This window comes from Sinocyclocheilus rhinocerous, unplaced genomic scaffold (genome assembly GCF_001515625.1).
Source record: "Sinocyclocheilus rhinocerous isolate Xijiao unplaced genomic scaffold, SAMN03320098_v1.1 scaffold564, whole genome shotgun sequence".
Taxonomy (NCBI): domain Eukaryota; kingdom Metazoa; phylum Chordata; class Actinopteri; order Cypriniformes; family Cyprinidae; genus Sinocyclocheilus; species Sinocyclocheilus rhinocerous.
The window spans coordinates 1913597-1928836 of NW_015645070.1; the positions used below are offsets into that span (position 1 = coordinate 1913597).

A 15240-nucleotide genomic window follows, 5' to 3' on the forward strand; every position below is an offset into this window, starting at 1 on the left:
GATCAACTAATATCACACTGCATGGCTTTTGTGAGATCATCAATGGGTTGGTGAGATGAAAACAGAGAAATTGCTTTTGTTTATTAGATTGTTTATGTATAGACTATGCATGTATATAAAATGCTTATTAATGCGTTGCGGATTCAAGCTAATTTTATTTTCTGCCAAAAAGCTTGAAAATTAAAAGTATGAATCTAAAAAAAAAACAAGAGCGAGAAAAAGAGTGTGGGCAACCTCCGTGAAGTTGGCCCCCCACCCAACGCAAAACGTCGCAAAAATAGTCTCAATCTTTTGTGCTCCGTTTGTGCTGTAAACATTTTCGTTTGTGCTGCTTTGGTTTGTTAGATATAAAATATTTATTTAAAGGTCATTCTCAGGTCACTCAGCCCCCCCACACGCTCCAAATTCACACGAGATAGTCTCGTTTGTTTGTGCTGGTTTGTGCAGGTAAAAAATTCGTTTGTGCTGCTTTGTTTTTTAAAATATTAAACATTATATTTTAGGCGATGACGTCACCAGCCCCCCTACACGCTCCAAATTTACCCCAAATACCTGTGTTTGTTTGTGATCCGTTTGTGCCGTAAAAAAAATAATTTGTGCTGCTTTGGTTTTTAAGATATTAAAATAATATTTAATGTTGTCCCCTACACGCTCCAAATTCACCCAAAATAGTCTCAATCGTTAGCGCTTCGTTTGTGCTGGTTTGTGCCGTAACAATTTTCGTTTGTGCTGCTTCAGTTTTTAAAATATTTGACATTGAATTTTAGGGTCGATGACGTCACCAGCCCCCCACACGCTCCAAATTGATTTAATTATGTGTTTGTTTGTGATCCGTTTGTGCCGTAAAAAAATAATTTGTGCTGCTTTGGTTTTTAAGATATTAAAATAATATTTAATGTTGTCCCCCCCCACCCCACACACACATGGGAAGAGAAGAGAGTTACATAACAATATGGCATGTTTGTGCTGAGGTCAGCCAGTGCACTCCCTCTCCCCACACTACTGACCTATATTCAGCTAACATTGGTCAAGGTGACTGTATTTAGGTAAAACACATTTATTTTTTACATTATTTTAAAAAGTTTTAAAATAAATATGCATTAAGTCTGAGAATCATTTAAGTACAGCTTTATAGTACTTGCATAGTACAAAAATACAATAAAAGGTAAATATACACCACAAAAGTACAGTTCTTGGTTTTGTACATGCTGAATAGATCCCATATAAAGAGAAAATGCATGCAGATCCATAACAGATTCAGTAGCACCTTTTTCCTCTCTTTTTTCCATTTTCTTTAGGGTAATTTAAAGCATTTACCTAGCTGCCTAACACACCCTCACATATGTAAGAATTATTGTTCTATTGTCTTTTAGAAATTATGTTGTATAATTGGTCTCTATACCAATTATATCCAGCTTGCACAGAATTCCTGTAATTTAATACTGCATTCAGGCAAACTGTAAACGGCTTCAGTGATTATGCATTGACATTATAGTGCAGCCGATAATTGAAGCTTTGGTCTGATGGCTGGGAATCTAAAATCTCATTAAAGACAAAACCCCAAATAGACAAAGACCCCTCACCAAATCTAATGCCCCCTCCCCACCCTCAACTGTTACAATTGCAGTTGTAAATAAAACAAAGATTGGGGTATATTTTAAGAATATACAATTTCAGTTTTTCTACTCCAAAATGTTTAATTCAATGTGTTGAAATTTACACAAATTTTGTTTTGTTTTTTCAGTGTACTTTCAATTTTATGTGCAAAAAATCAAGCACAGGCATGTATTTCCTGCATTTAAGGCAGCAATTTAATTTAGCTGTAGTTCATCAGATAATCTTGATTTAATTAAAAGTCTTCCAATAATAAGGATGGCCCAATGACTCCATGGCCAGTGAGAGTTTCGACAATTATTGAAAAGGTCACTATATCTTACATCTTTTTGGCATGCATTTAGAGTCAGCATGAAATTTAAGTGTGACCGACTCTGACTACTATCATATTGTATGTATTTCTGAGTGAAATGGCTATCAAACAAGAGAAAAATCTGAAGTGTTGCATACTGGTATACAGGCAGATCTGACTGCAGTTGGTTTAACTGAAGTGTGGCCTTGTATCCATCAGCAGAGAGAAGTGAGTATCACAGGAAGAGCAAGTTATGATTAAAGATTGTCAAAAAATGTTCTAAGAAAAGGAATGCACAGATGAATAATTTACAATATCACCAGTAACATGCATTAAATATATATATAGGGTCCATTCTGATTTTGTGCCAACGGCGTCTAATAGTGTCTTTATATATTTTGGTGGCAAAGTGAAGATGTGTATTGTAGCCAGATGGCTTTAGTGTATAAACCAATGAGATTAAGGTTACTTCAGATCAGAGATTTGAGCCAAAAGCACACCCAATAAAGGCTGTTGCTGATTTATTTTAAAAAAAAGCAATGTTTGGATTCTGAGCTCCAGAGCAAGTAAAATGCAATAAACTTGCTTCTGTGCCACACCCAGACCAAAACGTTCACAGACAGTGAGGTGAGAGACAGACTGAGAGAGGGAGAGGCATAAACACTGCCTGTTCTCTATGTAACTGCAGTTACATAACTCTCTGACAAAGAGAAAAAGAGAAATGAAAGAGATTGAAGAGAGAAAGAAACACAGACAGGGATTAGGAAGTGGGAATGAAATAAGTGAGTGTGTGTGGCATAGATTAGCTTCATTAGGATCAGTGGGTCACCGGTTGTTTGGAGCTGTCTACGTGATTCTATGGGAATGGAATCTGGGTCAGTGGTTGGCAGCGATGGTGCCGGTATGGGCTCTATGTCTGAGAGAGAGAGAGAGACACTGTTTATGTGTGGATTCTTATGTAATAGACTGAATAAAAGGGAGAGTGATATGACCTTTTTAGCACTGATGGAAAATAAACACACCAATAATAGCTGCACCATAACAAAAATGTCTAGTAGATAAAGTTACAATTTTTAACAGTGGGAACAGTACACAACCCAGTAGCAGGCAAGTTTCATATCTAACTTCACCCATAACACTTTTTACTCTTTTTTTTCACCTTAAAACAGTAAAACATTAATATTGTTAAATGCTATCACAGTTAAAAAATGAAATTACAAAAATTATTTAGAATTGAAATTTCAGCAACCATTACTCCAGTCTTCAGTGTCACAAGATGTTTCTGAAATCATTCTAATATGCTGATTTGGTGCTCAAGAAACATTTATTATCAGTGCTGAAAACAGTTGAGCTGCTTAAAGGAACACTCCACTATTTTTCAAAATAGGCTCATTTTCCAACCTTTTGTGGCAACCATGATACTTTTTTCAGGATGTGTTGATGAATAAAGCTCAAAAGAACAGCTTTTTTTTTTTAAATAGAAAGTTTTGTAACACACTAAACTAATCCCAATGTGGTGAAGAAATTCAAATATACAGGAAAAGGCATAGTGCTGCTTACATCACTTCCTCTTTTGGCTTCCTGCATCCCAAAATGCACCTTTCCCACTTCTGCAGATTGAAGAATTCATTTGAACAAATGAGACATGTGTGACTGCATTTAAAGTACATGCGAGGGAGTGAATAAGCTTCCGTATGTGACTGACAAATTTAGTTTTTATTAAAATTGTAAGTAAAATGATACTCCCATAAGCACAAGTCAGTTTTCACACCTCTACGGTTTCGCCGTTTAACCTGTTGTTCAGGATAACGGGGGTAAAGGTGATTTTTGAACTACCTGTTTTTCAGTAAATATCCAGGCTACTTCCTCTTTCTGCTTTAACAGCAGGCACACAGAGGGAAGGATCTGAAAAACTTATCTTAATCGTTTTGCTGCACAAGACTGATCAAGTAGTGCAAGACAAACATCTAATTTCTGAATCAACTTTTTACCAGGTTAATCAAGAACTTTACATAAGCTTAAACCACATTTTTATTAGATGGATTTTGTTCCAGTTCCTTTAGTGTAATTATGCCACCTATGCTAGATCAGGAACTAGAAAGAATACCTCAAATTTCATTAAAACAAACAAAAATAACAGGGAAAGCCACATCATTTTAGATGCTTTATTCTTTAACAAAATAGAATCTCTGTGCAGTTCGTGAGTAGATACAGGAGGAGAACATCCTCTGAATACAGTATTTACAGCAGATTTTGTACAGATCATGTTATGAACAAGACACTTCAAATTTTCTACACAACGTTTTCGAACACCATGCTCCCCTCACATTATACAGCCTACACACCACCCACATGCATACAAACACCACCCACCCTTCTCGCTACGGAGGTAAATTCATCAATATAACTTCCTCTGCATCGCCATCCGCTGAGGTTTATAAAGGCATTGCATGTGCACATTTGTCATCATCTCCTCACACAAAGTTCTCCACATCTCAACTAAAGTCTAAAGCCCAGCACACACATGTACAGATCCCTTCAAGAAGGGCATAATTCAATGTGGTTTTAAAGACCTCCCTGCAGTGTTTTAAGTGTCATTTCAGTGAATGACAAAAACTCGTCCATAATGAGCTTTGGAAATATTGTGCCGTGTTAAAGCAGATTTTTTTTTTCTTTAGGAGTTCTGTAATACACTGATCCTGCGGAGAAGCTGTTGTTGTTTGGCTTTGAGTTTTCTCTTCTCCTGAGCTTGACGCCGTTGGCGCGCATGCAGCTGCAGCAGGTATTCCGTCGCCTGCTTCAGAATCGCCACCTTCGAGGTCTTTGAGGATACAGACAAACCTGGAATCTCCTCCCGGAGCGCCTGGAACCTCGAGCGAAGGTCGTCTCTCCTCTTTCTCTCCAGAAAGTTCCGACGCTGCTCGCTGGAGTCCTCGGAGTCCGATGTGGCAGGTGAAGAAAGTAGAGATGAGGGAGAGGATGAAGGCTCCAGATGTGGCCGTTTGCTCTCAGACTCCATCTCATCAAAGTCATCCTCAGGATCCGTGTCAGGGGAGGGGGCAGCGTAATTGTGCTGCTGCCGATGCAGAGACACGTGGAAGCGCTTGGGACATGGTCCAAATGGATCAGCACTCACTGTAATGGTTACTGGAGTACGGCGACTTGGAGGGCGGCCACGTTTTGGTCGGTTGTCTACTGTCACCACGTCAATCTCGTCATCATCCTCATCTGAGGCAATAAAACATTTGGCACATTTAGCAAAAGCATTTCAAATCAATTGAGAAATCTTTTCCAAATGCGAAAACACTTGATCAGACTCAAAACATAAACCAAAAAAAAAAAAAAAAAAACTGACATGGAATCAAACAAATAGCAATCAATGCATCCACTGCATAGAAATTAACCAATGTGTTGTAGTGGTTTATTCACTTCACCTCAAGTCAATCTGTTGAATGTTTTACGGTTCTTAGCAAGGAAGTTGCATTCCATCGCTACAGCTACATGAGCTGGTTTCGTTTTTAAACTTTCATTTTTTACATTTTTCAACTTCTGTGGTCATTTTAAATGGCAAAACTATTTAAAACTACCAAATTACTTCAAAGACCCATTATAATAAAGAAAAATTCCCAAAACTGATTTGGATGTGGGAGCAGTGCTGTTGTTGTTGGCTAAAACGATTAAAAATGGTTTTCGTAACTAAAATTGTACAAATAAAATACATTAAACGCATAAATAATGATTTCTTTGCAACCAACTAAATAAAAGATAATTTAAAATACAATTTTACATAAATACTACAAATAATAAAGTCAGAAAGTATTCTTTACATGGAAACGTTGCATTAGCTTGCCTGCAGCAAAAATTGTTTTATGAAGTTAAGTGTCTCTGGTGAAAGGAGCCGAGTTTCCCCTCACTACTGTACAGGGAGTAGGAAAAACTGGGTGAGGAGATGGAATGGACTACAGTACTTTGGGGAGAGGAATGGAATCCGCTCCACAAATTCACAATCCACATCGGCTTTTAGTCGGCAAGTGGCTTTGGCTTCTTGTGGAACAATTTTCTTTGGAGATCTACACTAACCAACTGCCAAATCTGGTCTGAACCGCAAGTTACATATTAATTACTTGGTTAACTTCCATCTTCATAACACATGTTATACAGCAGACTATCACCTCATTGTCTCAGCATTATTCTGAAGTACATATCAACTCATGCCATCAATGCTGGGAGGTAATAACATGTAGTCTTACCGGATGATTCAGAGCGACACTCAGAACCGGAGGAGCCCGCAGCCACTTTCTTGTTATGAGGGACAGGGAGCTCCAGGACTGCGGCGGGGTTCACGCACAGTGACGCCTGGGTCCCGGTCACGGGTGTGCCCGATGCGGCACGAGCAGCTTTCTGTGCGCTCGAGGTCTGAATCGGAGCAGTCACCGGAGCTCGCTCGCCATGAGCCACTTTTTCCAGCCGGTGACTCGTGGAAAAGCCACTCCACATGCAGTCTTTGATAACGATAGAGCCCAGATTCCCCAAAATGTCCAATGGGTCAAACTTGTGCAGCCCCTCGTACTCCTCATCACATGTTAATACCTTAGGCGGCGCCCACCCGAGCCGGTCCCCCGGTAACGACAGTAGCCAGTCCCTATCCATCAAATAGTAGGCCTACTTAGAAAGTTCTATAAAACAGTTATTTGAAACCAATGCAATATAAAAAAATGGAACTAAAACATAAAATGTAATTCATTAAAATAATAGTAATAAAATTACCAGATTTGAGGTGTCACTGATTCTTGTTTTGCATCCTGGTGCAAAAGAGGCTACAAAACCTAATGAAAGAAAATGAAAGTTTGTGTCATAGAATATTTGTATTAATGATATGGGCCTAATATTATTCTGTTCCCATTTTCCCACAATTTCTTTTTTTTCCCTTGCCCAATAAATCATCACCAGTCCAAAAAAAAAAAAAAAAGCTTTGTTTTTTCCCAAAAGTCCCAAACAATTTCTTTACAACATTATATGGTGACACTTTACTTAAATCCTTCATGTATAATGCATTAAAGGTTTATAAAGGGTATAATGCATTATAATTATTCATAATGTGTGTTGTAATACATTAGCCTTTATCTTGTCGTAAATAATTATAACCAAATTTAAAATGCATAGTGTTACAATGAATTTATAAGTATTATAATGTATTAACTGTGGTTCATGAGATTGTACAATGCATTATAAGTTGCATTACAAGGCATAATTAATGCATTAAAACTACTTTTATAATCCATTATACATAAGGGCTTTAAGTAAAGTGTTACTGATTATATTAAATTAAATAGTTATTTCATTAATTTCAAAGTGGATTTTTTCAGTAAAAGTTTTTATCTCAATTAATCTATTCCACAGACTAATTACATGTAGTTCTTTTGTCCATGTCTCATGAATCAGTGATCAGTGTTGTATAATTTACATTTGTTGGAGAACTGTTCATGCATTTCTTTTTATTATATGATTTCAGTCAGAAATTCCAACTCTGCTACTTTTGTTCTGGCAATATAGCCACATCTATTGTTCTTGTGGAGCCAAGATTTTTTTTGCCATTTGGATTTTGCACTCACATGGAAGATTTGTGGTTTAGTACAGAGCAGTTAATGGCTGTGTTGACGTCAGAGTCCATCCATGCACCCCTCCACCCCCTGGCCACCCAACACACTCCTCACTGAGAGCACAGCGTGAACGATAGACGAGTAGAGGTGTTATCTAATGCTTGACCTTATAGGGCATCACACATCTACGCAAATGACCAGTGCACATCCAACACTGTGTGGAGAAATGTCTATCAGGTCATATCATGCCGAAATATCTCAATCTCTATCGGTGTACAAGATCATTTGTAGATATAGAAAGTAAAAAGTTTATGTATTACAGTAAAAAGTGTCAATGCTAAAAGAGAAATGTGTCTGGTGTGCTCCTCACATGCATGCATGATTAAGGCTAAAGACAAAGAAAAGGTCCACTAATGTAGGAATGTAGTGGTTGTCTTTAGTACTTTTGTAACATGAAAGTGTGTACAGCTGAGATGGTAACTGGATGTATTACGTCATCATCAAACCCCCACACACATACAGGAAAGGTGGAGAAATGTGAGTTCTGGAACAGTGATTGTTGTCCTAACAACCAGTTCAGCATTTTCTATTACTGTACTGGCCAGAACTGTTGGGTACATTCGGTTTATTTTTACTAAATATAAAAGTCTGGGAGGCACACATTTGAGCCTGCTACGCTCTATTAACAGCTCTGGACATCTGTTGTACAAATCTGGTCAGTCAAAACAGCCAGTCAAGTGGTCAAAAAGCTTATAGTGAACAGTACTTACACACACAAAGAACCCCCACACACCTCTCAAGAAGCACATGGACACACTCAACTCAGACTGCGTTCGGGCGCCTCCTACTGCATAAAGGATACATGACAATTCCTTGCATGAAAAACAAAAGATTTTCTTTTCTTTCTTCCACCCCCCATTCAGAAAGAAAGATCATACTCTCTTCTTTTCTGCCGGGAGGGTTTGCATATAGACAATTGCATAATACTAACAGTAATAAAATGAAATGAAATGGGACCTATAACAACAATAATAATAATATAGAAAAAATATACATGTATTTTTTATAGGACTACCTATAATAAGGTATAAATATAAGAAAATTATGTAGGAAATATTAAATAAAATTAACACTATCTATCTATCTATCTATCTATCTAGTCTTTCCGACCAAACAAAACCAAATAATCTAATACATTTTTAAATGTAGATGTATTTTAGTAGGTTATGTATTAATGAACAATGATGTTCATGTAACATTGTTTTATTATTACCTAATGTTTTCATTATTTTATAATACTGGAATATTTTCACATTTAATTTATTTTTACATCGTTTGGGTATTTAAACTCTAGACTCAACCCTCTCTGAGCATCACCACAGCTCACTGACACAAAAGCTGTAGCCCAAAGACATGCCAATAGTATCCAAATCCCCCACTCTGCTCCTCAGTTCTTTTTTCGCTCCTCTTCTCCCACTCCCTTGCTTCTTTACCCCACCATCCCCCTCTTTAACGGAGGCAAAAATTTGCCAGTGTCTTTGTTAAGGCAACAGATTATCCCCTAAAGGAAAAGGTTAGCGCTGCATGCTAGCAGCCGCTCCCTGTGCTGGGAGCTGGTATTGTTCTAGCCTCAGTCTCATAGGCCAACCCGATATATGCGCATGTGGAGAAAGGATGTAGACTTGACACCTTTTGGCAGTTATTATAAACTATTATCTACACACACATTCACACTCTCTACAGAGGAATTAAAAAGAGCAAACAGCTTCATTAGGTGAAAATTAGGTTCTGTGCATGAATAATAATTGATTGTACACATGCAAATTGACTGATAGTGAAAGGCCAAGTATGTTCAGACCCAGAGTTAAAGTAAACAAAGCTATAGATGAAGACAAAAGATCTGCTGAAATAGTCCCTCAGTTATTTGTAGAGTGTTTGAGAATAGTCTGCATGATCTTTAGACCAACTCCTGTTTCTGCTCACAATCCCTATTCCCCTCACCTCACCTTTAACCCCTTTGACCCCCAATAACCTCAGACAGTCTTGCCTTATAGAGACCACTATAAGCAGAAAGATTTTATGTGAGAACTCTGAATGAGTCTGAGCTGTGTGCACGTTGCAAGTTTATGAAGTTTATCTTGTTGTTTATATATTGTTAAAAAATTTGGGGCAAGATTTTTCTTTCTTTTCTTTTTCTCTTCCCCCCTTTTTTTGTGAAATAAATACTTTTCTTCAGCAAGGATACATTAAATTGATCAAAAGCGAGAGTAAAGATGTTTGCAATATGAACATATACATTTAAAATAAATGCTGTTCTTTGGAACTTTCTGTTCATCTAAGAATCCTGGAAAAAGTATCACAGAAATGTTAAGCACCACAACTGTTTTCAATATTGATAATAATATGAAATGTTTCTTCAGCACCAAATCAGCAAATTAGAATTATTTCTGAAAGATAATAAGACACTGAAGACTGGAAAATTCAGCGTTGACATCACAGGAATTAATTGCATTTAAAATATATTAAAACAGTAAACAGTTAGGTTAGATATTTAAATTGAAATAATATTTCACAGTACTACTGTTTACTGTATTTTTGGTCAAATAGTCAGTTTGGCAGTAGCTTTTCAAAAACAAAAAAACAAAAAAAAAACTGAAATCTTTAAGCACAAATGGCATTGTTTTCTGAGAATGGGCCATACAAAAAGCACAATTCACATGATAAGTGAACTGCAGAGATTAGAGACCACTGTTTAAAATGTAACTGTCATTGTAATTGTTATTTAAATGTCATGAGACCAGGCACATTCAGTGTGCTCATACTGATTTTTCACAGTGACAGTAGAAATTGACGTTAGAATCTCTCTAAAGGTGGCATTTTATTTTCTATTTTGCTGTGTTTGGCTAAATCATGTAGTCTTTATTATTTATTCTGTGTAATTGTATTGCTATCCAGCAGATGACGCCACAACCTAAAATTCATGCAGCCATAGCCTCAGTCAGAACCCAGTTTTTGTTGATAGTGGAGAAGTTTAATAGTTTAAACGCTGTTACTTCTCTGAAACCATACGATAATAATAGATAACAAGAATACAGAACATATCTGTAGCAAATCATGACAATAGCTCTGCAGACGAGAAATCAGTTTCAGAAATTAAATCAACTCTTACGAGGCACACACAGAAGAAATGGAGCAACACATTTAACAAAAATCTCAAGCCATTTTCATGCCTTATCAAGTACACAACGTGTGTGTGCATGAATGAACATACATGCACATGCTTATGAGAACACGTGCGAGTTACAGAAGACAGATCCACAGCATCAGGTTCACATACAGCATACTCATTTCAGAATGTGTACGTGTGTTTTGTTACAGACCACTCTACATTATGACCTCTACACATTTAACAGTGATTAACACACTGAAGAAGCTGAATGCTCAAAATCCACACACACCCTTAGGTTTGATGTGAAGAGTCTAAGTATATGCTTCAGTCAATCTATGAACAGTTACACTGTAAAAAAAAAAAATGGTAGCAACATTTTAGGTTTTACGAATAGAACTGAAATTTAATGTTAAAATAACAACCTACTGAAGTAGCCTATTAAAAAGTTATAGTTTAACAGCACAGATGTAACAATAAACCCTAATGTACATAACTGATGAGAAAAAGCATTGTTTCATATTTTTTCAATGAAACCCCATCAAATGCAATGTGTCACAAAGGGACAGGGATTCCTTTTCACTTCCAAAAACATCATTACAATAAAAATTACAGCAAATTTTGATCTTTTTTTTTTATTTATACAGTACAATGAGTCTTTTATTAACTATTTTTGAAACACCCTCTTGAACACAGATTTTGAAAGTGAAAGTGAAAGTGACGTGACATGTGGCCAAGCATGGTGACCCATACTTGGAATTAGTGCTCTGCATTTATCCCATCCAAAGTGCACACACACAGCAGTGAACACACACACCGTGAACACACCCGGAGCAGTGGGCAGCCATTTATGCTGCGGCGCCCGGGGAGCAGCTGGGGGTTCGGTGCCTTGCTCAAGGGCACCTCAGTCGTGGTATTGAAGGTGGGAGAGAGCGCTGTACATTCACTCCCCCCACCTACAATCCCTGCCGGTACGAGACTCGAACCCCGCAACCTTTGGGTTACGAGTCCGACTCTCTAACCCTTAGGCCACGACTTCCCCTTTTACTCATTTTATACCATCATTAATTCCAAATAACGGATTCCATCATACACACAAGTAATAGTTAGAATGATTTAATTTAATTGTGGCAACATCCAGTACACTTAATACTTGACACCCATCCCTGAAGAAACCTGGGGTCAAATATCTTTTTCAAAGGAACATCATGATAGCTCATGGATCAACGCTTGTGATCTGAGCCTGCAGCTGTGATCTTTAGTCACTAGAACAGGCCTTCCCAGTGGTGCTTCAACTTAATATTTTTTTATTCAATCTCCATACAGTTGGTTTTGTAAAGTTTCCAACTTTCCTGTCATTCCACAGAGGCTCAGCTGGATTGAGATCTGGGCTTTGACTCGACCAATCCAGGATATTAGCCTTTTTTGTTGTTGCTTAAACCACTTCAGCCTAGCTTTTACTCTGTTTTCATTTATTGTTCTGCTGAAAGGTGAATCTTCTTCCCAGTCACAGGCATTGTTAAACTTTGCTCCATCTTTTCTCTCTGTTCTCACTCATGGCTGTTCAGTTACTAATACAAAAAAATAATACAATTTAAAGAAATATATAAAAATACTAAAATAAAAGATGCTATTGATATAATGTGCTCTGTCAAATACAGCAATTTACATTGCACAAAATGTATGTTTTGATCTCATATGATTATTTCCTGAAATGATTGCATGCGTTGGGTTTACTATTTCTTCTCTTGAGTGCTGGACTCAAAATTACTTCAAAAACAAATACTTTGAGATTCTCTCAACTCATCTCAGATCTTTAAGTGCATTGTACGTGACTAATATGGTGGTGGTTTTCCTGCAAGGGGTAATTCTGCTCTCTCATCAAGAACCTTAACCTCAAGTTGTTCCCCAAATTTGTCTCTGTAAAAAAAAAAAAAAAAAAAAAAAAAACAAAGGTTAGGTCATGATCTAAATTTCATTGGAAATGCAGTGGGACATTTCAACTATGCAAATATGTGGACTCTAATGAGATAAGAGGATCAGCAACTTTTAGAGGTAGAAGATGAATGTTTATGCGTTTATTTTCAGCTTTTAACTTTATTGATTTAATGAATAGAACTGATGAATAGAACCAAGTCCCTGCCTTACTTTTTTATTTTCTGTTTTTAATCTGTTACAGTAAGACGTACGTCACAATTTCATTGCAACTTTAATTCAGACTTCTATCAACGGGAACCTAAAGTGAACTTATTACAGTAACAATCACAGCAACATGTGGTAAGTACCTTGCTCAAGAGCGTTTTTGGGCTCATACCAATAACCCTCCTGTTACTAGTCCTGAGCTTTGGCCCAGGGCCAAATCATGATCCTATGAGGCCCCTGATTCTTTGGAGTATCCCACCTGTTAATCTACCTTATCCTTATTAAGGGCAATTAGCTAAAATAGTAGCCAATATACGGTATATAGTAATCAGCTGAATGCACCAAGTGTCTCGTTGCCCTAGTGGTCATTTACACGGTGTTCAATGAAAAGTCACTTCCTTTACTAGTCCTGGGCCATGCAAAATAAGGTTTTTGAGGGTCGTTGAGGCTGTGGGGCTTTGGTTCATATTCCAACCTTATCTTTGCCACTATGCTTCACCACACATATGTGTCATAGTTAATAAAAAGTATTAAAATTATAAAATGTTTTAAAATGTTTTGTGTGTGTGTGTATATATATAATGTATGTGTGTGTGTGTGTGTGTGTGTGTGTGTATTTATAACAAAATAAAAATATTCATCTCGGCGTTTGCCTGCGTGTGCACATCTTTCGATGCGTGACGGTGGGAAAAATAGCGCGTGGGCGTGGACACGAACACTTCAGCATTCAAACGAGGCAGAAGTGGAGATCAGCATCTCGTTTTCTTAGCCCGTGGAAGCAGTACTTTGTCAAACAGTGTTACTTAACCTGAACACAAGAATAAAGAAGCTCGATCTGCTCCTGAAATAAAAACATCTCTGATTAGTGTTATGGCAAGAGGAGAGGGAGCCGAACAGTTCTCATCTGGTTTGTTACATACAGCCAAAACTGTGAATCAAGATGGAATCAAAATTTCTAAGGTAGGTTACCTGGATATGAATTAAATAATTGATACTTCATTTTTTTGTACTATGTATTTTTTGGCTCCAAGTAGGTACTTTCAGAGCAGACGGTGGGGTTAATTGATAAGGCGGGAGTTTAGATTGATGCTGAATATAATGATTACGTTACAGCAGCACGTGCCGTACGCTCGCTACCGTTAAGGTTTATGCGGAAGAGCTTACTTGCTACTGACGACTGACATTGATGTCATATTTGTAAATATAGAAATATACGTTCAGCCGATGGACTGTATATTTGTGAATATAGATATCTGTTTGTAATGCACACTAGCTTCATTGAGGCGTGTCTGCGAAGAACGCTGCGAAGAAAAGCCGGATTTAAAGGGGACGTGTTCATTTACCCGGAGGGAATAGAATTTGACTTAACAAGCAAGCACGATGTATTAAGGCATAATTTGCTGTTATTTATTTGGTGTTATTGGCTAACCAATTACAAAAATTTAAACGTTTCCAGAAACGCATGCTGTCCATGACGTACTGTAGATATATGACTCAAAGTGGACGCTGATTACAGGGAAAAAATTATGTGAACTTTCTCATGCTTTTACACATCAAAGTCAGATGTAAATAATGTCGAGCATTGCATTAATTCACCCTCCTTCTCACTTGTTATTTACTATCATTAAAAGACCGTTATAGCAACATAAGGAAAGCTTGCAAAACTCTCATTGTGAAACTGATATGCAGTGTAGTTACTTGGTACTTGGTTGTGGCTAGAAGGCTACAGGAAGCTAACAATAAATTACATTTTCTACCCATTAAATTGTGTTTTATTAACGTCTACACCTACCCCAACTCTAAACCTACCCCTTATAATAATGCAAAACAATCATTATCGATGTACAGTGTGAAAAACATTATGCTATATTGATGCGCGCATGCCCAGTAGTTTTAGCTGTATCCCTTCTTCCCTTAACCAGTGTACTTTTGATAGTAATAATAATATATATAGAGTGAGGGACCAATGAAAATAGTTAGCTACACTAAACTGTAATTCTCATAATGTGAGATCACAGTCTGTCGCAGTATTTTGCAGTCAGAGAAAGGAATTCTTTAAGCATCTCATAATTGTTAACTAGACCACCTAAATGAAAGACAATTGTGCAAGCAGTCAAATCGGTGACATTAGAATGAAGGATACCCTTAAAGGGGTCATATGACGTTGCTAAAAAAGAAATTTTTTTACACGTGTATTTGGTGTAATGAAATGTTTATGCGGTTTAAGGTTAAAAAAACACATTATTTTTCACATACTGTACATTATTGTTTCTCCTCTATGCCCCGCCTTTCAGAAACGCGTCGATTTTTACAAAGCTCATCGTTCTGAAAAGCAAGGTGTGCTCTGACTGTGTGTTGTGATTGGCCGAATACCTCAAGTGTGTGACGGAAATGTTACGCCCCTCACCATATTGTGATGCCCTGTC

The 15240-nt window shown here is 37.3% G+C and overlaps 2 protein-coding genes across 3 annotated transcripts in view; one reads left to right on the plus strand and one right to left on the minus strand.

The window, feature by feature from the left end:
• Positions 1–4057: 4057 nt before the first annotated feature.
• On the minus strand, positions 4058–6556 carry LOC107705377 (protein L-Myc-1a-like). The gene is made up of 2 exons (XM_016508637.1): positions 6157–6556; positions 4058–5134 (listed from the first exon to the last, which is right to left on the minus strand). Exons 1-2 carry the CDS (start codon positions 6554–6556, stop codon positions 4581–4583), a joined length of 954 nt encoding a protein of 317 aa, XP_016364123.1. The 3' UTR covers positions 4058–4580.
• A 6949-nt stretch (positions 6557–13505) lies between these two features.
• mfsd2aa (MFSD2 lysolipid transporter A, lysophospholipid a) overlaps positions 13506–15240 on the plus strand; it is a 23517-nt gene continuing 21782 nt past the window's right edge. For both annotated transcript variants that reach the window (XR_001636064.1, XM_016508710.1), the window contains exon 1: positions 13506–13774. Coding sequence is in view for 1 of the 2 variants with exons in the window: in XM_016508710.1 (XP_016364196.1) it covers positions 13685–13774 (90 nt within the window). In the remaining variant the exon portion in view is untranslated. The remainder of the gene's footprint in view (positions 13775–15240) is intronic.